The sequence below is a fragment of the Echeneis naucrates genome, chromosome 20, assembly GCF_900963305.1.
Source record: "Echeneis naucrates chromosome 20, fEcheNa1.1, whole genome shotgun sequence".
NCBI lineage: Eukaryota > Metazoa > Chordata > Actinopteri > Carangiformes > Echeneidae > Echeneis > Echeneis naucrates.
Window position 1 is genome coordinate 14,501,421 of NC_042530.1, and position 26,827 is coordinate 14,528,247.

General features: G+C 41.1%; 1 protein-coding gene across 1 annotated transcript; it reads left to right on the plus strand.

Annotated features, from left to right (window-relative positions):
* Window positions 1–2,227: 2,227 nt before the first annotated feature.
* plppr4b (phospholipid phosphatase related 4b) lies at window positions 2,228–26,584 on the plus strand. Its single transcript, XM_029529427.1, has 10 exons — window positions 2,228–2,299; window positions 15,142–15,327; window positions 19,484–19,613; window positions 20,004–20,199; window positions 22,692–22,749; window positions 23,659–23,832; window positions 24,905–25,940; window positions 25,998–26,242; window positions 26,309–26,366; window positions 26,418–26,584. Exons 1-10 carry the CDS (start codon window positions 2,228–2,230, stop codon window positions 26,582–26,584), a joined length of 2,322 nt encoding a protein of 773 aa, XP_029385287.1.
* The last annotated feature ends 243 nt before the right edge of the window (window positions 26,585–26,827 follow it).

The following is a 26,827-nucleotide window of genomic DNA, read 5'->3' on the forward strand; positions in this document are numbered from 1 at the left end:
CTTACTGTGCATGTGGTGTCCACTTACTGAGCCAGCAGCCATGGAGCTGTGAGAAAAAACCCGGCCAAGCAGCTAGTGTGTCAAAACTCACACTATGACTCTGTGACGACAGCTTCTCTCATCACAACACACAGAAAAATTATTGATAATATTAACATGAGGTCATGATGTGATAAAAACAGATAAAGTTGTTTTTGCATTACATATCCATGAGCACTTGTGTAGAATCTAAATAGCATTAGGTGGATGCCGGACTTACAGAAAGGCTGTGGTCACTCAGATAACCAGTCTGTCTAACTGTGGTGAACAGAGAAGATTCTCAGGTACATGTCCAACCTGGAAGTGGAGGAGAACACAGTGTCCGGTTCCAATCCCTGTCAAGAAGTGACAGAAACACCAGCTGAATGGAGACAGCAGCATCACCATCAGACATGTTTTAGGCCAGCATACCTTTCTCTGAGGTTTTCATTTCAGAGAATTTGCATTGCAATTAGACTTCCTCACAGTATGGGACAAGGTCGCAAAGACAGCGCTGACAACAGTAATTTGGGCCATGCTAAATGTGGAATCCAAGGTGACCGAGTACTCTTAACAGAACAAAGCCTTATTTTCAGTCCAAGGATGTTTTCAGAGACTTCCTCTGAGCAGATCAGTCCCATTTTTTGATTGCTGGCTCATCAATCGCTTTCCTACACGTCATTCCTATTTTTGCTGTTCCCTTTCCTGTCTCTCTACATGTCCTATCAAAATAAGAAATGAATAAAATTGCACAAAAAATAGCCAAAAATAATAAATCATGAATATTTTGGACTTAAAGTTGGATATAAATTTTCAATTAAAATTGTCAAATTTCCTTCCACATATTCACACAATAATTTCAAAAGTTGCTCCTTATTGAGGCAACTTTTTTTTTTTTTTTTTTCTTTGTGGGGACATTTTGTAAAGGCATGCTTTGGCTGCAACCTTCAAATGCCTTGATGCTATCTATGATACTGCTTTTACATTCATACCAGAAGATGCTTGAAATACTCATTGCCTGATGATTTATGCTCCTGACCCCCCATGTTCATGCTGATCGAACTCATTCCATCCATGTTTTGACAGACAACACGAACAGCCAATGATGAAACTGCACTGCAAATTGTGTCGAGCTTTTGACTGGTCAAAATTGAGACTTTTCTATTTTGTATTACCTATTTTATTTTTTTGTAAGTGACTTAAAAAGACTGTAAAAAGAATTTAGTTGTCGATTTGTTTGTGTTCTCCTGTAACACTTGAGGCTTCTGACTGGTCAGAATTAAGATTTTTGTTTATTATATAATAATTGTATTTATTTGAAATACAGTTAAATAACATTTAAACCAACATTAACATAACATAACTTTAAATTTGGCAGAAATAGTTATTTGATTTATATCGTGGTAGGATTTTGTTCCATATCGCCCAGCCCTACCTTGGACAATCTGCTTTTAGCTTCTTTGCACCATACACCTAACAATATCACTACAATGCATAAAAAAAATCCTGTTTGTTTATTAATTGTATTTATTATAGTTTGTTTTACTTAATCGTTGAATACAATTTGTTTGCCTTGCTTTTACTAAACTTGGACAGAATGGGGGCGGGGTATTATTAGCTATTTTAGGCAAAAGAAGTTGAATAAGACACTACACTATGGACTATATTCATGCATGATGAAAGTTTGTGTGAAATAACTGATCTTGTACTAATCCCAGATATAAAATCTGCTGATACATACCATCACCAGGACCTGGTCGTGACAGAGGTCACTGCAGCTTTTAAGTGGCGACACGGTTAAACAGCTTCAAACGCATCCTTCCAATTTTAAGTGTCAATGGTCAACACCATATGCTGTCAGCTCCCCTCCTCCTTAGTGCGCCTGCGCTCCCTCTCCTCCTCCCTCCATCCTTCCCTCCCTCCCTCCGTCAGTCGGTGATCCTCCGCTCTCTACCTGACAGCTCGTTGGAAGACGTGCACAGAACCGAGTCCTCGGCGGCAGAGACTAAGGACCGTTCTGATCTCGGGCGTCGGAAGCCGGATAAGTTGTGTGCCATCGGCGGTCCTTAGCATCCCCCCGCCCCCAGTTTACAGGCAACCGGCGAGCGGCATGGAGCGCTCCTGATCGCGGCTGGGAAGCTTGGAAGAGCTCGGCCATACTTCCATCGCCACCTCTCCCGGTCTGTGTGGATATTCCGGAGGCCTGACCATGTCCGCCAGAGAGAAAGGAATCCTGACCAAAGACAGCGTCAGCCTGCTGCCCTGCTTCTATTTTGTAGAGGTGGGTTCATGCTGCGTGTCTGCCATTCATTCCCTGCACCTCCATCAAAGGATACTACAACACAGAGGGGATGCAGTCGCATGTCGAGGTGGTTGTGTGTAACTGTCACCAAAGATCCACATATATGCATATGACATGAAAACGTGTTGCTCTGTGTGATTTTCTTGCAAGTGTATGAAACATATCATCTTACCCTTCTATAATCTGAGCAATGTAGCCATCTGCATTCATCAGTTAAAAAAATGGTGGGATTTACAATAGTAACAATAAATCCATCACTCAGTCTTTTATCTTTCTTCTATCACTTTGAGCCTATATTTCTATGCATTGTACCAAAAGCCTATATATCAGTGGATGTCAGTTGTCCCCACAGTAAATAGCTGGTGTGGTAACTGTTGGATCATTCACACAATTGTGTATGTTATGATGTGTGTACAATTATAATTTTTTTTTTTTCTTGTCAACTTCTCCTGCAAATCAAACACAAGACTACACAAACCCTCCCCCATCCCAGACAGACACAGACACGCACTTTACGATGATTTCGACATATAGTTGCATTTTGTGTAGAGAGCAGTGCATCATGAGCTGAAAATGGCTGCAGCATCCGAAGCATCAAATGGTTTTACACACATGCACAGGCTAAGTAGATTAACACTGTGTGCAGTGGAAAGATGCTGAGAGAATTTCCAACAAACAGAATGGCAGCCTCACTCTGTCAGACAGCTTTAAATATGAGAGTGTGATGACAGGTTAGTGCGGCCATGATAGATGTGGATGGCAGGGCTCCTCAGTGTTAACAGCTTGTTTTAGAATGGTGTTAATCATCCTGATTCCACAGCAGATTGAATTTTTGTTTGTTTCGTATGAATAGCAGGCGCTGAAAAGGTTCATCGGTAAATAATTCAAACTGCCTGATGATTTCAAACAGTTAACTACAGATTGCATGCAGCTTGTTCTGAGTGTCACTCGCTCCCCTGCTGCGCTCTTTAAGCACGCTCTAATTCACCACTGGCCCGTGGCTCTCCAATCAAACTGGCATCTCCTGTTATAAATTTGCTTCTAACACTGTATGATGGATGCTATTGGGATGACAGCGTTGATGCCATAGATCCCTCCCCCTCTGCAGTGACTTGCACAGGGGATTCCCTCATTGTTTTGTTTTTGGAGCATTTTCTTTGAATTTCACTGCACTTTCAACATCCCCGAACAAGAAATGTTTGTATCAAGCCTTTCAATTTGCTAAAGCTATTTTTATTTTTACGAACAGAAGGAGCCATTTAAATTAGGTCAATGCTGAGAGTTAATTCTTCTCTGTGAACTCCACTACTTGTGTATTTAATTTGGCTGGCTCAGGCTCATTCCCTGAGTGTCTCTTTCTGTGTCTGTGTGTTTGTGTGTGAGACAGAGAGAGAGGCTGGTCTCCAGAAATCTGAGGTGATGGACCATTCCACTCAATCGCATCCTGTCATGCCATCGGAATGTGTCAATAATAATGTGTTGCTGCGATTTTACCTCCACAATCAAAAATCTTGGTTCATCCTGTCATGTTCCTCTGTTATCCTCATATGAAAGAGTCTTAAAGAGTTGGAGGCAGATCTCACCCCAGATATAAATGGAATAGAAATTGAATTTTGCTATGCCTTCATAAGTTCACCCTATTTGCTTTTCATTCATCGTTCATCTTCTACTGCTTATCAGTTTCCAGGTCGCGGGGTATTTGCTATTTAGAAAATTCAATATTCATTTACTAAATTCACTACTAATTAGTTTGGCTAAAAGATGTAGAACTTAAATTTTCTCACCTGACATGGTTTAAATTGTGTACAAATCCTGCTATGATAAATTTTTGTTCAACATGGTTTTTCCACATAAAAAGTGAAAAGAGAAAAACTAGAGGCTGTAAGGTCATCTTCTTCCGAACTGAGGACTCATCTCCATGTTTGAGCTTCAGTCAGACGCAGACTGATGAGGAAGCTGATGTGATCACAATCAGAGAGTGGTAAACATACCAGAATTGTCAGCAAAGTTAGGATAATTTATTTGCATACACTCGCTACCAATAGTACCTAATGCTTGCCCTCAGACTAAGGTACATTGATCAACATGAATTGAATTGATCAATCATTCAGCATTATGCTCCTTCTTGGACACTGTGTTCTTCCAGTTAAATGTTATCTGGCACAGCTTTCCCTGTACAACCTGCAGACCTTTCTGGTTTCTGATAGATGACAAACAACAAAATGCAATCGTATCAGGATTGTCCCTCTCCATCTTTAGGAATCTCTTGAGCGGGTAATTTTCTCAAAAAGCATCTCTAAAACCCAAACATGACTAACCTGCACTTACTAAGTGCGGCCAACGTGTTTCTTTATTTGGTCCACTTGCATTTATGAAATGGATCTATTACTGCATTCGTATGCCAAGGTCCCTGACTACACTAGAGCTTGAGTGATGTCTCTCACCTTTAAGACACTGTAGCCAAACACATCTGTGAAATGAGTAAAAGTAATTGTAAAGGGAACTTGACATATTTTAAACATCAAAATCAGTTTATTAAGTGTGAGCAACACTACTCACACTCACACTCAGACTTACAGACAATTTAGAGTCACTGATTAACCAATTTTCTTCCCACCTTGGAACAGTGGGAGGAAATCAGAGTACCCGTAGGAAACTCACGCAAGCAAAGAGAGAATATGCAAACTCCACACAGAACCCGCAACCTTCTTGTTGTGAGGCAACAGCGCTACCCACTATGCCACCTTGCTGTGGTCAAGGAAAGATGAATGACCTATTTTGTTTCATGATGGAAATTGTTTGTCCCACAAAATCAAGACATAGTGACTTTGTGGCATTGAATTTGACAATTAAAGAAAAAAATGTGACTCATGTGAACCTTCCATCTTTTAAGACATAAGGTGATAGAGCTTAATGCTGTCAATGGTCAGTGGGTTGTACTTTGGAAGATGCTCACTTCATTTGATTAACAAAGATTCCTGAACTGTCACAAGCTTCAGATAACAAGTTGGTATCATCTTCAAGACTTGTAATTGGAATAAAATAGAAAGAGAATCACTCAATGGCTAACGGGATTACACAAAGCAAGACCTGCTTCAACTTTCACATGGGCTCCTAATAATTGTGAGGAGACCACAATGTAAAACTGTGGATCTCCTCTGTAAATGTGGTTCAGGGGGTTAGCGTTACGGCCTGTAATCGAACTGAATTAATGTAAGAGACTAACGAGGTCCCTGAAATCCATTACTAGCAATCAGTTATGAGCCAGGTTCACGCTGAAGGACGAGCATCTGCAGATATGATCTGTGTGTTCCCTCTAACAGGCGGCTGCTCCACTTTTCTTTGGACTATGAAGTGCAGTGAGGCTCCACTGTGGCGCTTCAGGCTGCTTTTCCTCCAAAGTGGAACAAATGGAAGCATGAGGAGGGCTGAACAACTGTTATCTAAAACTGGGGAGAAACAAAAGATTAAATCACATGTATAATTGTATAGGGAGGGACCTGACCACCAGCCTAAATAACGGATAAAGAGTCTCTGTGTATATAAGTTTAGTGTTCCCTAAGGACTGTTCACTCAATGATTTCCTATGTTGGTTGGTTTATACCTCCCTTTCTCATACACATCATTTATATCTTATGAAGTAGCATGTTTTTGGTGCTGTACATTTTAAGGGGAAGCTAGAAAACATCAAGCTCTGGGAAAATACACGTGTATTTCTCTCCACTTCATATCCTCCTGACTACCAGGGGAAAAAAAATTGTCCAGTCACATGTCTATGAATATTCTCATTCATCCAGGTCATTGTTCTCTATCTCAAAATTGATTTGTGTTCAGTGATATCTCTTTTAATTTTTAGATACTTTTTTTTTTTTATCTTAGAAATATCACATGTCCACTTCAGTGGACATCGGAACCCCATACATGTGAAACTGGCATCATGTGTTTGTAAACTAAAATCCACTTCTTTATGGACCTGCGGTCCACAAGGCTCTTGCTCTTCATTATTAGCTCAGAAATAAAAGTGCTGTGATAATGTACCATCTTGTATGATGGCTTACATAGTGACAAGGGAGGGAGCTAAGTTACTTGAGCATTTCTTGTCTTGCTTATCTTATCTGTGCATTTTGTGGATAACTGTGTAGATACAGTGGATTCAGGATGTCTTGACCTTTGATGTCTACAGACATGTTGCCTTCACAGGCTCACAAACTTCTCAGTACTGATTGAAAGGTGTGGACTTGGGAAGTGCTTCAACCAGGGCTGATGCTGCTCTGTGGTGCTTCATATAGACAGAACAGTGGTATCCTATGAGGAGACAACACATACTCAGTAAGGAGCTCTCACTGCTTTCATCAGCTGAAAGAAAATCAGTACATTGGGAGCAATTTCTATGGCGTCTTTTATGTTAATTTGGTCGCTTCTATTATGTAAAAAAATATTTGTCAAATCTAGAGTGCAATTGATGAATGAAATTCAAGTTCACAACAGTTTGCAGCTCCTCCACAGTGGGAATGAGCGCAGGGATCAACTTCTCAGTTAGTGCCAACAGCGTTGCCTCCAACGCTGTGTGATGAGAATGTGGGTAGACACTAGTTCAGTATTATCACATGCAGAAGCCTTCAAATGAGACCAGACACTTAGAAAATAAAGTAATAAAAAATTCAATCAGATTAATTGACGATTATCAAATTGATAGACTTGGCTCTCCATAGGCAGTGAATAAAATATGAATGCTCAGTCCCAAATGTCTGAGCAATCTCAAAATCTCAGGCATGTCACTGCACAGCAAGACTAATTAGACTGGCAGGTTTCCTTTGGGAACTGTGCAACAACTTAAACTTCTTGAAGTAGCTAAAGAAGTACAAAAAACTACCAAAAAATAAATAAAGAAATAAATAAAATAAATAAAAATACATCCATCTTTATCCCACTTCTTGTTTTATTCATATTCTGTTCTTGATCTTTAAGATTTTCCTATCAATAACTTCATTTCTTACCATATAAACTACAATTAAAAATGTTATATATAAAAAATATGATATATAGTATATATTATAAATTTAGTTCATTAAAACTGTTCGTATAACCCCAATTTTTGTAGGATGCCACAACAGAATATGAATTAAACAGTTACCTCCCAAAGAAAATGAATAAGGACTTGTCATGTTTAATCAGTGATGTGTTCAATGTTTAGATCAATCTGTAGACTGCAAGAGATGGTCTAATGCCAATACTGCGCTTTAACAAAATTCTACCTCATTTATATAGTACTGAGGTACATATGTCTCAACATTAGTAAGAACATACTGACTGTGTGCAAATTTGTAAATAAAAATCATTTTCCACATGTACAAAAATATTTTTAAATGAAACAGGGATTTGCTGATACATAAACAATTTCCACCAATGCACAGCATATCTTTAAATACATTAATATGAAAATATAACTGCTAACATTTTTCATACCTTTTGAAACAAACAACAAACAATCAATTTTTTCATGTACAACAAAACAAACTGCACAAAAATCCACTTGTATTACTCAGCCAATATCAGAAAGTACCTGATTGCTTTTCTGTTTTTTTAAAGTAAGAGCATGTAGTCCTCTCTTCAAATCTAATTGGCACTAAATAGGGTTAACAGCTGTAAAACATGATGACCAGTGAAAGGTTTGGTCTGTGGTATTATAGCTGTTGGTGATGATACATCAAACATATTAAACCTTTCATACAAACCAAAGTGCTTCGTTATAGAATTACAAATCTGTTTCTGCTTTGAGAGTGTTATTCATTTTTCTTGCACAGATGTATATTTGTGCATTATCAGCGTAAAAATTAAAATTGCTGAAGTTTTCCCACTAGAAGTATACATATAAGCTCCTGGACTTTAGGACAGGAGTGATGAGAGTAGAGGGATAGCACACTGAGGTCAGCTACTTGGTCGAAGAGCTCAGTGGTGATCAGTATAAGGCCTGCAGCTATAGAATTTATCAGACGGGACAGAGACTGAACCTTATGGCACAGTCCTGGTTCCTGAGTCACGTGGAACTGCCAAGTTAAATCATTATTTGGAAAGGTGATTTTAAAAGCTCTGAGCCCTTCTGAGCTCAACCTCCTGTAAGCCGTCTGTTGGAGTAATGTGTATTTTGCATGGTCTTGAGTGTTGTTGTTCACTGTGATGAAATGTTGTACTCTTTGTCATCTCCTCAGTCCCCTAAGTAGTAGTAGTATTTACTCAGGATTTGCTGTTGTTGCTCTTTTAACTGCTGATATGGTCCTTTAGAACTTAAGTGATTAATGTTGAGTGATTCAGCTTCATTCATCTCTGCTATTGCATTGTTCACATGGGAATTAATGTACCTGCCTGTAATTTTAGTGGCCTCATTAACATCTATGTTATGATACAACAAATGTCCCAGTCAGTACATGGTAAGAAGTATTTCAACATCTCTGCCACGTATGAGAAACACATTTACTGTTTGTATGTACATTACATTATAGATTTGGTTGTGTCCTTTATTTATCATAATACTCATAAGATCCTGGATCCCATTGAGGTAATACTGCCATTGGCACAGCCATGATTTGATTCATAAATGCTGGGTGAAATTTTCATAAAGGTTTATAGTTGCACTTTCCTTTCCTTTCCTTTCCATTTTATTGCGCGGTGCTAATGCTGTTGGAAGCACACTGTCAACACAAACCTCAGGGTGTTGAAACTTTCCAGATCAAACGTTACATGTTGGTAGATTGTTAAAAAAAAATCTATATATTTCTAGTGGATATCACTATTAAAAGTTCATGGACAAAAGGCAAAAACATAATTCATTTTATGAATCTATCTTATCATACAGTACGAACTCCTTTCATGTTTTGTTGGTTAGTCTTTATCTGTATGACCCAGGTCAAATCTCAAGGTAAACGCTGGGAGAGCAAGATGCCCTCCTGATTTTGTGATGCTTTTAATTTCCATTCTCTCCCCAAATAATGTCTGTATCTTTCCAAAAACCCATATCCAATGACCCCAGGCCATTACGGGGCGATGACAGCCAGAAGAGACTGTTAGCAAGATAGGAGTGATAAAGAGTCTTTCCCTGTGACAGGGAAAAAAAGAGACGGAAGGTGGAACAATTGTCAGCTGATGTCGGGCAATGGAGCGTCACCACTGAGCTGAACTTTTCCAGAGCACAGCTGTTCAGAGACAGATATTGTGAGGAATAAGACATTCTGCGCTTTGGATTTTTTTCCCTCTCTTCGGATGGAACTGTTTACTCCGTGAGCCTTCAGCAGATTCTCTTATCACTGTCAGTAAAGTCAACTTGTTACTGCAATCAGTCAGTCGCTAAAGTCTAATAGTTCTAATAACAACAGAGAGTCAGTCACAGGCTCATTGTTCGAAACAAATGAAGGTAGACATGAAGCTTGAGCAGTGTTTTCCTTGTGAATGCTTAAACTTAAAATCAGGCTCAGCTGTATGTCTACCTGTTGTTGATTTGAGTGATTCATAAGCTCCAGTGACATATTTCCTTTCTTGACTGTGTCAAAAATGAGTTGCTTTAAGGTGCTAAACAGTTTTCATGACAGTTTACACTTAATTTTTTTCCAGTAGATTTTAGACGGAACCCAAGTCATAAGTGTCATAAATTAATGAATCTATTAAAATGAACAGTGCATTGTAGTGCTTTAATTTTATTCTGATGATATAACGCTAGGTGTACAGCCAATGTTTGCTGCCGTTTTATCCAAATCATCTCCATTTGTTGGCAGAGTTCACCTCACAACACATTCGACTTGAATAATTACCAGTCAGGCGTCTGAACTCACTGAGAAAGCTCCATCACTGTTGGCCCGGCACCCACCAAAAATAACTGCCAGCCAAAGCCCACTGGAACCTGCTTTCCATTTTTACGCATCTATTATTCAGAGTGCTCTGTATCTTCCCTGTTCTGTCATCTCTGTTATCACTGAGGGCCTGCCAGAAACACATGGGAGCAAGCCGAGGGATTATTATTGGGAAAACTCCCAGACGAGTGCCGTATGGTGGAGGGCCAGACACTTATCCAAATTTAAACATGCAAAGAAGCAAAATCAAATGACATGATGAAAATATTAGCCAAATGCCATAATGACTCCTACAGAGGGTAATGGTCCTTAAAGAAGGTTAAGAATGCATTTATCCAGAGAGTAGACTGCAGGTCATTCATTAAAATCTATGGTTTTTCTTTTTGGAAAATCTTTATTATTAATGGTGAAAGATGGGCGAACTCCAGAATGTGTTATGCTTAGGATGTTTATTCAAGCTCATTCAAGTGTTACTGCATGATGTCACCTCAAATCTGAAGCAACAGCCCCTGAGGATAGTGTTATATAAGATAAGATAAGATAACGTAATCCTTTATTGATCCTGTTTGATCCTTCAAACAGGAGCTCACAGTAAAAACAAGATAAGTCACACACGTAGACTAAGTAAAAAGAAAATAGGGGAGAAAACAATTTAAAACATAAAGGCCACACAGATAAATATGTTTTATGCAGCGTTCTTAAAGATGAATAAAGTGACTGGTGACTATGAACTGGGTAGTGAGGCAGTTGATCAGTCTGACTGCAGTTTGAATGAATGACCTGTTGAAACGCTCCTCCTTACTCACATTACCCTCGAAGGAGCAACTTACTTTTTCATTCCAATGTGGCCATTAGAATTTGAAGTTTTCTTTGACTGCATTGCCGAAACAAAACACAGCTCCAGTAAAATGAATTACAGTGAGATTCAGTATTTTCTAAAGTGACTCTCCATTTTCCCTGCTCTGAATGCCGCACAGTGCACCAACAGATTGTAGTTGAGCACAACTGATTTATTTCTACGTTTGTGTGGTACTAGAACTGGTAAAACAACAGCAAAACTAACAATAGTTAATTTTTCAGTTTTTTTTTTTAACCTGCCTAAAAAAGAAAACAAAACAAACAAAAAAAAACTACAGGAAAACTCAAGGTCAGCTTTTAAAAGATATTATACAATCATTATATTTCAGGTTGCTCTGAACATCTAGACAAGGTCACACGAAGTCAGCAAGAAATTTACAGCACAGAACAGCATGGCACGGTCCAGTTAGGAAGCAATTTTCAAGCGAGGGCCATCACGCTCTGATCCAATCAGCATCTGTCACCTAATTCAAATGCAAGGTAGGAAAGAGTCAAAGGGCCAATGAGCTGCAGCCTCCTCAGGCAGATAGGGAGGACAAAACTCAAGTACAAATAGAGTCACAAATTATGAGTCCAAGCATTAATGCCGCACAACACAGCCATGTTTTCTATAGTGAAGCTGTCAGGGTACAGCATGAACACACTCTGGAGATTGATTATGATTAACTTTTCTCCCCTGCCAAACTTTGAGAAAGGCTTGCTGCTTGCCTTTCTCTGACTCATGGAGACTTGTTGTCATGGTGATGGCAATTCTTATTGGTGACAGGCTCAGGCACTTCGGGTTTAAACAATCAAGAAAATGTCTTCATTTAAATCTCCACACATATTCATCCCTATGTTGCCACTGTCAGGAGAGGAAACAATTGTGTGGCAGGCAGATTTCGGATTGTGGTTGCTTCCATACTTTATTTAATTATTCTTTGCTAATCTCATTTTCAATGTTGTTTATGGCCGTCTGCTACACATGTAAATCTTGAATAAATGGGGAATAGGTTTCTGTGAACTGACCATGTTTTACAATCAAATGACCTATTAAAGAAAACATTGTGTACCATCATGAAAGTGTATCAAATGCAATCAGCTCCCACTGGCCGTGAATGAACGACACTACACAAATAAAAATACAAGATCATAGAATATCCTGCAGAACTGCAGCTTGATGTACAGAGAGTACAGTATTTCTCCTAGTGCAGCTTGATTCATGGAGCATGAACAGAGTGAGCTCTGACACCACTGACCTACATATTTCATTTCCACAAGCTGAGATGCTGGACGAGAGGTGAGGGAAGCTGCCAAGGAAGCAGAACCTGAGAGAGGGTGGGGGAGGGGTGTGGTGGAGGTGGTGGCGGTGGTGTGGAGCTCAGCGGGGGGCCTTCAGAGAATGGTTTCAAAATTGAACAAGTAGGATGCAAATAGTTATTCATCAATTGCAGTATGTATAGCAGGGCATTTTATGGGCTTTTATAAAGGAACAATAAAAACGCAAGGGAAAACATTCACCTTCTCGTCTCCTCTTTCAGAAGGCGTTCTGTCATAAAGTGGTTCTACGCTGTTAGTAAGGTTCACTTCGCTGTGTGCAGGTTAAATACAGCCCTCTATAGCATTTCTGCCTCAGAGGATATTGAAAAACAGTCAGGTTGCAGCTCCAACTGCTTCATTTACTATAAACAGCCATGTGACAGTGGATGCTGTCCCAGGGTTCACGTTTATGCTGTACTCAAAAAGACGCTGCAGTGTCTTTATGAGTGGCTCCTGCATTGATCATTCCAGTCATAGCAATTCAGGACATGCAGCCCGTTCCTGTCCATGGATTGATGCCATCTTATCTGCTCTTTCTGGCTCAGAGGGGATGAACTTTGCCATTGCGACTGCCTCAGTGCATCAAGACACAAAGCAGTGAACATCGGGTGTGTCCCAGCTGCATTTGTCACTTTCTTGGGTCCCATAGAAACACCTCTACTGTCATCTGTGCTGTTTGATTGTATTCTTAGCGTTTAGCCTGTGTGTGTCGTCAAATTTATGAGGTTTTTTTTTTTTTCCTCTGAATTTCCTTGTGTTTTCTCTGTTAGCATGTGTTTTGGTCTGTTGAGCTCATCATCTTTCTCAATGTCTTTATTTTCCCCCAGGGTGCCACAAATGCTAAATAAATTGATTTGCTCAGGGATAGATGAAGCCTCAGTCTTTGTAAGGAAGGAGGGAAGGGAAGGATTCATGAACAAAAAAGCTAGTGTGTTAGCAAGTAAGCCCTGGCACAACTGTGAGACACACAAAGTGAAGGAAGTGCACAAACAGGGGCTCTCAGTATAGTTGTGTGTGTGTGTGTTTAAGTGGGTACGTAAAAGTGACTCAGCTCCCAGCAAGAATGTGTTGATTTGAAGAGATCCCCCTTTGTTGGGCTCCCAGCGGAGCCGTCCTCCATCACACCGCTCTACTTAGCATTAGCTGAGCGAGGAGTGTGCCTGCCGCTGCATACGAGTGAATTGGGGTATTAAGCTGCATGATGAAGCCCACAATGCTGCAGGCCACATTCAGCTCTCACTGATGTATCAAACTGCAGTCCAAATGTTACCGCCTTCAGTGGCACACAGCTTTCTGCCTACACATACAGCACTCTCCTTAATGGGACAACACACAGCCTAGGGGTGTTTAGAAAACATTTGGGAAGACTTTCTGACATAACAGAACAGCTGACTTTTGATTCATTCATCTTCTACCATTTATCAGTTTCCGGGTCACAAGGGGTGCTGGAGCCAATCCCGGCAAATCCAAACTCTGCACAGAAAGGCCCCAGGCTCAGGAACCAAACCCACGACCTGCTTGTTACGGGGCAACAGCGCTAACCACTATGCCATCATGTTGCCCAAAACAAATAACTTCCATAACTTTTCTGCCTCTCTGCCATCTCTTCCTTATCAGCTGCTCCCAAAGAAATACAGTGTCATTTCCAGCTACTTATTGACATCTAGGTCTTACTTACTCCAAAGTACCATCTCAGTCTATCCAATTTTGTTTTTAGTTTACTTGCAAAAGGGAAAAAATAACAAAAAAATATTTGAATTAACAGAATGCAATGCAAAATTTGCAGTATCCAGATAGTAAGAATTCTTCTGGTTAGGGCTCTTGCAGTTATGTACAGATGCTGATGATTAATAATGACTAACAGAGCTCCTTATACACAAATATAGACAGCTTTGCCCCACAGAATCATACCAACAATTGAGAAGACTCTTGTTGTTCATGCAAGTTTGGAGAAATTCATTTAACGGTAGGTGTTCTATACCAATACAATGTGAATGTGGTGTGTACAGTAAAATAACCATTCATCAAGACCAACTCCCAGAGCGATTATTCTTTCTTAGGTATTCGTTCATATACTTGTCAGATGTGGCTCCATGAATCAGGTCCATGATGTCAATGCTGTGGGGTGAAAAAAAGTTTATGTGGGCTCTGTCCTCTTTAGCTCCTCGTCTCTGATCTCTCATTGCTCTTGACAGGACTGGACATCCACTGGTGACACACCAACAGCTCGTAGCTCACAGTATAGTGACACTGTGAAATCGTTGCAGCCAGCAATTCAACAAATTCAAAGAGGAAATTTACATAACCAGCCGAGCTCATCCCCAGCTATAGCTTCCACACTTTGATTTGCTCATCTGAGAGATCAGAACAGCCTTTATGGCTCTAACTTTATGTCATATTTGGGATTGAGCTGCTGTTTTATTTTATGATTTTAGGACCCCAAGCTGGCTGTAATAAACATGAATTGCCTGTTTCTCATTTTGTTTGCTCGTATGAGAAGAATTCGTACACGAGATTGGAGCTGAGATCAGTGGGAGCACTTGAGCAATTAATTCCACATGCCGACTTGCATCACCCTCAGCACCAACCTTAACACCCCACCTCACTGGGGTCATGAAAACTATTTTCCTCGCCTCCATCCTCATTATCAAATCAAATTAGCTTGTTCATTGAACCATAAGGTTATGGGGACATTTGCAGCGTTCACTGCTTATTTATCTATTTATTTATTCATTGGCAATCTGTTAAAGCTCCTTCTGCCCCAGCAGTTTGTGACTCTGAGCCAACCCCTGACCTTGTCTCTCCCGCTGTGTCCGTCGATAGCTGCCGATCCTGGTGTCGTCTGTGGTCAGTCTGTACTTCCTGGAGTGGACGGACGTGTTCAAACCAGTGAAGTCTGGTTTCACCTGTCACGACCGCAGCCTGAGCCTGCCCTACATAGATCCCAACCACGAAGTCATCCCGTTGCTGATGCTGCTCAGTCTGGCCTTCGCTGGACCCGCCATCACGGTGAGGATCAATGACAGGACAGAAAAGTAATTGTGTTTTTTTCCCACTGACAGTTTTTTTTTTTTTTTTTTAAGTCACTGTTTAATGACCTCAATTGATTTGGCTGTCTTGTTCGCTACATAACTAAGCTACTCAAACTTTCCAGTTTCATGAGTAGTCTGCTTATTAGAAAGAGCTATAAAATTATTCTGCCCGTTTCCAGCTAAATAAAATCCTTTGAGGGGAGAATGAGAGCAGGTGGAGGGGAGGTTCAACATAAATGCAAGCAGGAACATATGATACTCTATGAAGTTCATGGAAATATGGGGGCAGCAGGCGTTGCAGGAACATGGGGTAGCAGGATGAGGACAGGGATAGAGAGGAGAGGAACTGGGAGAGGCAGAGACTTCAGAAAACATATTGTACATTGTTGCACACGGTTAGAACTGGGAGAAACAGGGACTTCGGGGAACATGGTTAGTGCTATGTCGGGGCATGCAAGGGGGAGGGAGAGAGGTGCTCAGTGCTTCCCCCAGCAGTCTAAGCTTATAGCAGCAGAGCTAAGGAGTAAGTGAACTCTGACTTTTTAATTTTAAGCTCTGTCATACAGAAAAGTTTTAAGCCTGGTCTTGAAAATTGATGAGGAGTCTCACCCCAGACTGATACTGAAAGTTGGTTCCAAAGAAGAGGAGCCTGATAACTGGCAGATCTGCCGCGCAATTTACTCTTGGAGACTCTGGGAACCAAAAGTAAACCTCCATCTAGAGAGCTGAGTGGCCTACTTGGACAGTTTAGAATTGGACAATTCTATTCTGACCAATAACTATTGAATTTATTTCACATGTCATATGTTAGTGAATTTAGAAACATTTTGAAATCTGTAATCTATTGACCCAGTGGAGGGTTCAGAAAACATAATTTATGATATCAAAATTTTATTTGCTCAATATACAATATACTAATATAAAACACAGACTTTATATTAATAACAACTTTAGCATGGACTAACAATGTTTCATTAAGTACAATTAAGTTTTTGCAGATGATGAAGATCGATCAGAATGAAGCAGGAGCCCGATCTGCTGACAGAATTATGTTTCTAGCCCACAACATGTAAGAATGGTTTTCTCCACACTGATGTTACTGAGCGACAAAAGAAACCCTGCCACTTCAGCCACTGTATTCTTCACCAATCAGTGACTTTATTTTCTATGCCGGACGTCAGTCATGATCCATCCGGAGTCAGCTCTTCTGAAGTAGTGGTAGTAAGCAGTAACGTGCTTCCTTTGTTAAACTTCAGGGCATCACAGGAAGCTGCTTTCTGTGGAAGCATCACAAGTTTTACATTTTGTGCTGACAAAAAAATCAAAAGTTGAATTACTGATGAGTTCCTGACAGTTAAGAGTAACAACACAGCACACTGTGCATAACAGACTCATTGAAGCGCCATAATCATGAATGGAAATCTGTGAGATGGACACACACCCTAATTTTTTTTCCAAATTCTTTCTAATTCTAAATGTAAAATTTAAAATGGAGTATAAATATCTCAGCCCACAGTTACATCACTGATGAGAATCCACACTGTACCCTGAACTAAAACAACAACAACAACAAAAGCGAAAACGTCTGCTCTACCCTCAGTTGTGTTGTAATCTTTGGCGGAAGAGGCACAAAGAAGTAAAAACAACAGAAACCTTCCCAGAAGCCCAGCGTCTCACCAGCTTGATGAGGGAAAGCTCAACATCAAAGACACACACATCTCACACAGCTCCCTTTCATATCAGTCAGGATTTTTTTTTACTTTTTTATTTCCTTAAGTGTCAGACATCAATAGATTCCGTCTTCCTATCATCTGATAACACATTTTTCCTCCTTAGATATCACAACATCCATTTCCCTGCAACTTGTGGAACAGGAGACGACCTGAGGCTTCCCTGGCATTGGGTCAGGGTTCCTCCTGCGGGTGCTTTCACGTCTGAGCTGCCGCAACCTGCCTGCAGGGCTTGTGGGAAAATGACTTGGACATGAGTAAAAATTATTCAAACTCGGTCTGCATGAAAGCAGAGGAATGTGCTGGCTGGTCCTGAGAAAGGGAGCAGTTTTTGGATGAATTGAAAGACGGAGGCATAGCTTGTTAGAGACGCTTCATTTGATAGAGATTCTCTCCCTAACAAGACAGTGAAAGGATCTTAGTCAACATCATCAAGTCAGAATCGGAGAGAAAAGTCAAAAGCAGCTGTCAGCATGAAAACAACATTTCAACCAAAACATATTGATTCGATTCTGAGTCTGATCAAAATTTGCCAATGTTCCAACGTTTTGTTTTGTTTTTTTCCCAAAAAGTACAAATAATTTCAACTAACATATTCTGCTCTTAACCGCTGCAGCTAATTTCTGGCTAATTATCAGGAAGTAGAAGCAGTATTTAATTCATTCATTAGTTAGTGAACATTTACTTTAGTTTAAAATGAACAAATTTCACCAGAATTTGTTTAAGTTTATGTCTTTCTAAGAAAAAAAAAAGCATATAATTTTTTTATTCAGTTATATAAAAGGTAACTATTCAAAGAAATTTTGAACCACCTGACTTCACCAACGGGTCAGAAGTTTCACTCTCGTGGTGGAATGGACTACCAGTCAAAGGTTTCTACAGTCTTTATTAGGAAAGTGTGTCCAAACTTGTATACTGTATGCCTGAATATGGGAAGAACTAGTCAAAAACCACGGAAATGTATTGCCAAAGGAAAGCCTTTTCCTAATGCGGTCTTCACGTAATGTACATATGGATATAGCCAGACCAGCCGCATGCAGCTCTTCCATCCCTCTGCCGTGGCTCCCTGTGGCTTTGAGAAAACAATGTTAATAAATCATAGCTATTTAATTTTAATATGTTTCATTCAATTTAAGATTTTTTCTCAATGTAATAGTTATGATTCTGGAGATTTAGCTGATCTCGTAACATTGAAATAAAACATTTTTTAATATTCTGTCAGTCAAAATGGCGCAGCATCTTGTAAGCGTCAGCTGTTAGTAAGAAAAGCTTCTGAGGAAAATAAAACATGCATCTTTTACTGCATATATGCATCAAACTACACTTCTGGTATACATACATAGTATAACTGTATTGAAACTATATTTGCAGTCTAATCTTCATTACAGGTTCCAGATGGGTTTTATTTGGTGGGAATTGTGCCCAAATGGCTCTTTTAATGCTGAAGGTTTCCAACCCCAGATCCAGACCATAGACAACACCTGAGGGTGTTGACAAAGATTATGCATTTTATATTTAAAATTCGCAAAGGCTGGGACTCCAGTACATTAGACAAGCTGTTGAGCTCATTTAACAGCAGTCAGACATCATCAGACTGATAAACAAGGTGCTAATGCAGTTTTAATGAAAGTCAATGAGAACATTTATATATCTGGTTTACTATTACCCTGCGTAATTACAGACTTCTGATAGCAGCTTCTTGTATTTGAATGTTTCAGTGGAGAGTTTAAGAGTCATTATGGTCTAGATTTGTTTCTTTAAGATGAAGATAAGATGAAGCACAGTCCTTCATTTCTGGTCTCTGGTCCCGGTTTGAAATTGACACAAAAAGAAGCGAAAGGGGGAGAAGTGAGTGAAAACAGCTGTCTTATTTTCAAGAGGAAAATATGGTTTAAGTGTCTGAGATAATCCCTGGTTTAGAGAACCTCTAAAGTACAGTGTGTCAGTATTATGCAGATCCCTGGAGGCCCTCCTCTAAATACTCCTAATCCCTCCCTCTGTCCATCAGCGATGCTGCCTTCCCTCCAACCATTGTTCACTTCTCTCTCTAGCACATTCGCCTCCACTCACCTCCTTCTGCAGTGATCCTCGAGAGCTGCTCTGCAGATCGGCAAAGTGTAGTGCAACAACACATCATGTCACCTCTGAACGAGTGTGTATTTGCATTTGTCGGTGTATTTCACACAGGAAAAAGCTGTATGTTCAAACTGTCAAAGGCAAAAATGTGAGACTCAGAGGGTTTGCAAAAGTAGCAACCTTCACCCGGTGCATGGTGGGACAAGTTGTCCCCTGTGACCAGCATAAAAAATTAAAACTGTAAAGTTTGTATAACACTGTGTGGATATGTCCAAACCTTGTGTGAACATGTGTAACAGGTGTGTGTGTGTGTGTGTGTGTTCCCAGATAATGATCGGAGAGGCCATCCTTTTCTGCTGTCTGTCCCGGAGGAAGAACGGTGTCGGTGCTGAGGCAAACATTAATGCCGCCGGCTGCAACTTCAACTCCTTCATACGCAGAGCTGTACGCTTCGTTGGTATGCTGTTGTTTGTTTGTTTTTTTTTAGGCTTTTTTTTTTGTACACATCAGAGAAAAGCTTTGACAACGGTTCAACTTCTACGAAGAATGCGAATGATCACCAGCTCCAGGAATTTCATGTTGAATGTTTTAGAAGTCTGATGTGGAAGCAAATAATATGATACTTTTTATACATATGTTATGAAGTTATTAATTTATTCATTAAGTGATAAGAGTAATTGTGTTGGAATGGGCAAACACCCAAAAGGGTAAAGTTAAAAGGAAAAAGAAAAAAAAAAGAAGAAGAGAAAAACACAGTTTGTTTCCAACAACACAATAATGTCTCTGCTTTCTCTGCTGTTGGAGCATTTTTTTCCTGCTTTGATATCACGTCTTCCTGTGTCCACAGGCGTCCATGCGTTCGGTCTTTGTGCCACAGCGCTTATCACCGACATCCTCCAACTGATGACAGGCTACCCAACGCCGTACTTCCTCACTGTATGCAAACCCAACTACACCACACTGAACGTCAGCTGTGAACAGAACCCCTACGTCCTGGAGGACATCTGCTCGGGGGCTGACCCCGCGGCCATCAACCAGGGCAGGTAGTGAACCCCTGAGATTCTGCTGTCCTTGTTGAATGAGCGGGACTCTAAGGAGTCACTAAATGATGCCATGAAAAGGAAGTCTTGATGAACTCTGGCTGAAGTCACCAACACAGAGTCTGTCTCTTGATTTGACTCTGGTTGAACCAGGGGCTTCTGTGGAGTTTGAGTCATGTGAAATACAATACAACGATGTCTCTGGAGCTGCTTTTCCACTGTTGTAAATCCTGCGTAAACATCAGGCTTTTGTCAAGAATGTAGAAGGCTACAGTCTGCGTTCCGACCTGGATTAAATGACTCTGCAGTAGATGGCAGGTATTTATCGGCTCTGGCTCTGATTGGCATTGATGTACATTGATGTATGCGACACTTCGTTTTGCAGCCCTAAAATAACTTTTAAAAACACGGAAATGCCAACGAAAGCATCTCGCTCAAAGCCTCTGACAATGACAGGAGTGTGTGCAAACTTCTCTGTCGGTGTAATCGCATGTTCACTCTCATTAGAAATCCAAAGTTCCTCCTCGCTAAATTTGGTGAAGACAGTGTGTGGCAGCAGAGAGCAGGGGGATCTGGGCGAGGCAGGATGATGCTGGGTGTGACCTGTGCATTTGGGCCTCAAATAGCTTTGGCTGCAGTGTGGGGGGGGGTCTAAATATAACCTACTGCTCCTGGCATAAATATTGTCTTCTGTGCCAGGCTTAGCTTCAGTCTCGTTTCCAAAGCAGCATGAAAAAAGCTGTTTTTCTGCCATGTTTGTGCACCCGGGGTTGTTAATGACCTATTATTACTGCACAAACAGGATAGTATGCAACCTGCCTCCCTTTAGCAAAGACATAACAATAGGTCAGATTATAGTCCGGATGGGAGGTCATCCTAACGCATACATTTAAATTTCATTTAAAGTAATTGAAATTTGCAATAAGCGTGTATATTCCAATAATCTATATATTTTAATGTAAGGAAAGGCCAACAAAATCACCGGGAATCACTTAGAGATGTGTAGCACATACCCTACACTGGGTCGACACAGCTCCCCAGAAAAAAACTGCAGTTACCTGTCAGCATTACAGTAACGATTTAATAATACGTAATAAATCATTGCAGTATCAAGTATCAAGTCTGTGATCCACAAAATGAACTGCAATTAGACTGCTATACTGCTGGGTTATTGTTTAATTACTTTGTTTGTGAGTAGCATTTCTATGTTGCTGATTAATCTGGAGCCTTTACTACGAATATTTTGGATACTTTTGTAATCTACTACAGTGAATCATAACTCCTCAGTTTAATATATAAAGGAGAGAAAGTAATTAGAGCTGTGAAAGGTGCCATATTTCCCTCTGAAAGTTTTACTGCCGACGTGTAAAGTTAAAGGCCACAGAGGACACTCAAGTACAAGCGCGTTTAATGTATTCACTGCTGTAATGACTGGATATTGTCGCTGTGGTTCATTGTTTTTCCCCTTGAGGGAAAGGCGCATGAATGCCAAGGTTGTGTCCAGATTGTCTCTGCTGGTGAAGATTACAGTTGTGAAGTGTTAGTTTCCAAAAGACACATTTTTCAACATCAGGGGCGACTGCAACTGCCAGAGCCCGAAGGCATACTGTTTACAGGTTTTCCCATTCTCATGGAAGGGATGGGTGGGATCTCAGTAACATGGAAACACGAAACCTTTTTGGCTCAAATTTTTACTAGCTCTCAAGGATGACGTGTTATTTTGGTGTTCAAAGGTCCCAACGTGGAGGTGATTGTGACCTCTCAAAACACCATTTTGTGTTTTCTATTGGTAGATTTCAACTTGATTTGTTGCACTTCATTTTTTTGCGGTTAATGATGTCAGCTGCATTTAGAATGTGGGGGAAAAAAATACATTTATTGTTATATATGCATAATGACATGCACAACATGAATTATGTTCCATGCTATTTTTACGCAGAAGCAGCTTTAACGTTCCATATGTGAATGTAATTTTTATGACTCCACAGATGCTATAAACACCACACACACACACACCAAGCTTCAAAAACATGAATGCATCTAAAAATGCACACATGTACAGTCAGGGGTAAGTGTGAGGGATATTTGAAGGACAGAGTATGAGGAGCTGTCGGAAGTAGGTCATTGGGATGGTGCTCCTAGAGAAACTGGGCCACATGTTCACTTTCAGTACGTAGCACATCGTCAAGCTGCCTTTGCTGCACTGCAGTATATGACTGTTAAGGCAGACATTCTTTGGCTTTGTGTCTCTTAGTAGGTAGCCTCATCGCTACTTTTGTTTCAGTACTCTGGGTTAATTTGGCTTGTAATGTGTTACCAAATTTTGAGCAGCGGCTAATTTGGTTCAGTCATCCAGCCCATTATAACCTTTGTGTGTGTGTGAAGGTTGATGTTTGAGATGCCTCATTAATGCCTGTGTTTCTCTCCACCTCCTGTTGACTCACATGTTCAGATGTGAGCGCTGGCTGAGTGTGTTTCTCTTTCATCTCTTGCAGAAAATCCTTCCCTTCCCAGCACGCTACCCTTGCATCCTTCGCTGCTGTCTACATTTCGGTGAGTTGATGGTTCGTGCCCACGCTACCACTTGGCCCCGTTCATCCTCCCATGAAGCATCTAATGATACAGTGCAAAATTATGCAGCCAGCCACTTGCGAGTGACGGATGCTGAAATGAGATGAGATTTACTTTTATTTTTATCTTCGCTGTGTTAAATCCACTCATCCATGAAACGTTAACATTTCTGAAACAAATAAAAAAAGACAGGTTGTCCCACCAGATTAATTGAACTGGTTTCCAAGCCAGTGCACGAATGGGTTTGTCAGCTGTAGCACATTGAACAGATCAGTGAAAACTTGTCTGTGACTGCTATCATTATTAGTCAGTTTAAATCTACACGGTTCAGTCATTATTCATTACATGTGTTAACTAGGTAAGATAGCTTGTTGTTGTCCTGTTTATATTGTATCTGTCCTACTGCTAGTTTAGCCATCAACTAAACACTCATCAGACTCCTAAAGGCTGCAGAAGCATGTTGTGAAATATTCATAATATTGTGCTCAAATAAATAAATAAAACCAAAAAAAAAAAAAAAAAACTGACAAAACTACAGAGGAAGATTAACAGCGGAGTCCTTGGCTGCCATTTGAACACTTAAAGGTGCCTGTGAATGACACACACTGTCCTCCAACAGATCGAGATTACAGTACTATGTGTTTGTCACACGGTAGCCACACACTAATACATACTAATACTTCTGTCTTCCTCTAGATGGGACTGTCATTTAAAAATGATTTACTTCATGTTGTTGTAAAGGAGTCTGCAAGCTAGAGACTTAGATCAAGTGAGAATTACGGCTCATTTCACCTGGTCTCCAATACAATCTGACTTCTTTTTACAATCAGTGGTGCTGCCCCCCTGATGGTCATTAGATAGATTTAATTTAAATGTCTCATGTGTCCTCAGATGTACTTCAACAGCACTCTCACAGACTCATCCAAACTGCTCAAGCCCCTTCTGGTCTTCTCCTTCATTATCTGTGCCATCATCTGCGGCCTGACGAGGATTATTCAGTACAAGAACCACGCAATTGACGTCTACCTGGGCTTTCTGCTTGGAGGAGCTATTGCTGTGTACCTGGTAGGCGCCAATCTCAACAGCAGCAACGTTCCTGTGCAGAAGACCCATCTTTGGTTTTGTTACTATAACCAACAAATATTTCAACGAAAAGATTAAATAGTATATTCATTTTTATTTCGAGTTAGCCAGAACTCAAGCCAAGGCTCTCAGCCGCAACCTTACCACGATGTGATGAAGTTAGGACTTTATATATCTAGAGGGCTGGCAGAGGACACAGTGAGAGTGGCACAATCCAAAAACTCTTTTCTTTACTTTTGTTGGTAAAGAATAGCACATTTTCTACAACTCTGGGCCAGGGACAAGCTTCAAGTGTAGCTATTTTTCTTTTTCTTTTTTTTTTCTTTACCATGCGTCATTCAACCATGCTGAAGGTCTCTAACTGATCTAAGGCTTTAACCAGATTAGCATTAAATATGAGATATTTCTTACATTTAACTGCCCCCAGGATGTGTGCATCAAGATAACTAATAGGATAATTCAAATTATGCCCTGAAGATGTAAATATATGTCACTTTTTAAATATTAAATTCTTTGTCTGTGTCCGCAGAAATTTTCATATTTCAAAAAGTACATAGTCGTGATCATAACAGTAACTTCAGTCACCGCTAGATATGCAGACTATTCTGCAAGTTGTGCCATAGTCAAACTGACTGAACCTTATTATTATTATTATTATTATTATTATTATTATTATTATTATTATTATTATTATGTGTTGAAATCTCCATTTTAAAAGAGGGGAATGTGTAGAAATAGTCTGGACCAGCCAGAAGACAGATTTTGACAAGCTGTTGTTAGACAGTAAGTTATAGCAATGAGGAGTGGAGGGTGACTTCTGAATTCCATATCTTAGCTTTACAAATGACTTCTTGAGTATTTGAGCTTCCAACCCGTTTGGATTTGATTATGTTGAAAAAGTTTGGTTTTATTATAAAACAGCACAATGCAGTTCATTAATGAGTAAAGTTGAATCTCCTTTGGTTGGTCATTTCTAAACATATGGCTTAAACACAGTTTAAGTTTCACAGTTAATATTTAAATTAAAGATTATTTCTTTTTCCATTTTTGCAAGGGTTTGTATGCTGTTGGCAATTTCCAGCCCAGTGAGGAAGTGAGCAGCAGTCCCCCTCCACTGTTACACCGACCTCCCTGCTCTTTGCCCCACATAAGTCAGGAGGCCGTCCTTCACCACCTGCAAATGAAAGCTAGTATGGCTGGAGAAGCGTGCATACCCACCTCCCATTCAGAGGGCCTACTCCACCGCGGCCTGCAGCAGAGACCTGACGACAGCCTGAAGCACTCTGGGGCAGATGTCGAAGTCATCTCTGCTCGCAGCTCCCAGAGCAAAGACTCCATGGTGACTTTCAGCCACACACTTCCACGGGTGCACACTCCCCAGGCCATGGCGGCGTATGAGGAAGCAGCCAGGCGTCACGCTGCCACCCTCCATCATGCCTCCATGGACTCTAGTCGCTCAAAGCAGCTTCTGTCACAATGGAAAAGCAAGAACAACCACAAATGCTCCCTGCAGGTCCCAGACTCCTTCTCCTCTTCCATAGACTCGTCATCTGGCCAGTCCTCCCAGCATCCCCACCACCACGGCAGCATGGAGCTCCGATCCAGCTCTGAGCCAACAGCTATGGGTCTGAATGGAGGCTTTGATGGTCATGCTTACATGTCCAAACTGGCCACAGGTGCTAGCACCACCCTGCCAAGTAACTGTAGTGGCATCACCGGAGGGGCCAGGATGTCCATGCAGTCTCGACCTGGGTCTTCACAGCTGGTCCATATACCGGAAGAAGCTCATGAAAATTACACCGCCACTTCCCCGAGGACAGCGGGAGGCGGAAATGAGGGGATGTCTGCAGTGAATAGCACAGTTCAGGCTAACTGGCAAAGGGCAGCGGAGAAGACAACGGGCTTTAGGACTAACGATAATGGGCAGAGCACCCAGCCGAGAATCATGCAAGTGATTGCGATGTCCAAGCAGCAGGGCCTTCTCCAGACCCATTCCAAAAGCTTAGATGAGAGCAGCATAGGCTGCAGCGCCACTGGGAGTTGCCAGGGCTCTGCTCGCTACAGGGTGCTGACTGACCAAGAACCCACCAGCACCACGGGGCCCAGCTCTTTGGGCAGTACCACAGGTAGCATTTCAGGGAGTACAGGCGCAATCATCAGAGTAGAGGCCCACCCTGAAAACAGTAGGCCTATGATCCAGGCTCCATCCACAGATGGAAGCGGATCATGGAGGTGGCGGTCCCTGGATCATGGCACAGGAACTGGTGGAGCAGGATCGGCAGGGGGCGGAAGTTTGCGACAGTCCTTTGAGCTCAACGACTTAAATCGAGACTCTGAGAGCTCGGACTCGATACGTGAAGGGTCCATTGACAGGAAACGTGCCAATCACATTGTTACCACCACTGCCACTGTTAGCACTCCACCCATAGTTACAGTTCACACCCAGAGCACCGGCCAGTCTGAGCAGAGGCTCCACCCGCAGGGCCTCTCCACCATAAGGGTCACTCCAGGGGATGGTAGTGTTTCTGGATCTGGAGGAGGTAGCGGAGGAGGAGGAGGAGGTGGAGGAGGAGAGACTGCTTCGGAAACCCTCTCAGTCACCTCCAGCCGAGAGTCAACGCTGCAGAGAAAAGGCAATAATATCATCCTGATCCCAGAAAGAAGCAACAGCCCTGATAACACCCGGAATATTTTCTACAAGGGAACGTCAATAACTCCGGTTTTCAAGGACTAGCAGACTTCTGAGGACATGTTGCAAATAATGCAACACATCTTAGTCTTCAGAGAATCCCATATCTGTGAACAACAGTCAGTGTTATCTGCTATTGTACATATCCTGTCTTAAAAAAAAAACAAAACAAAAAGAAAAACGTTTTAATCAGCATGAGATTTTTGTACATGTTTACACTAAAGCACAACCTTTTCAGTGTTGTAGAGATAATCACTGTGTACTTTTGTGGTCACTCCTAAGGAAACC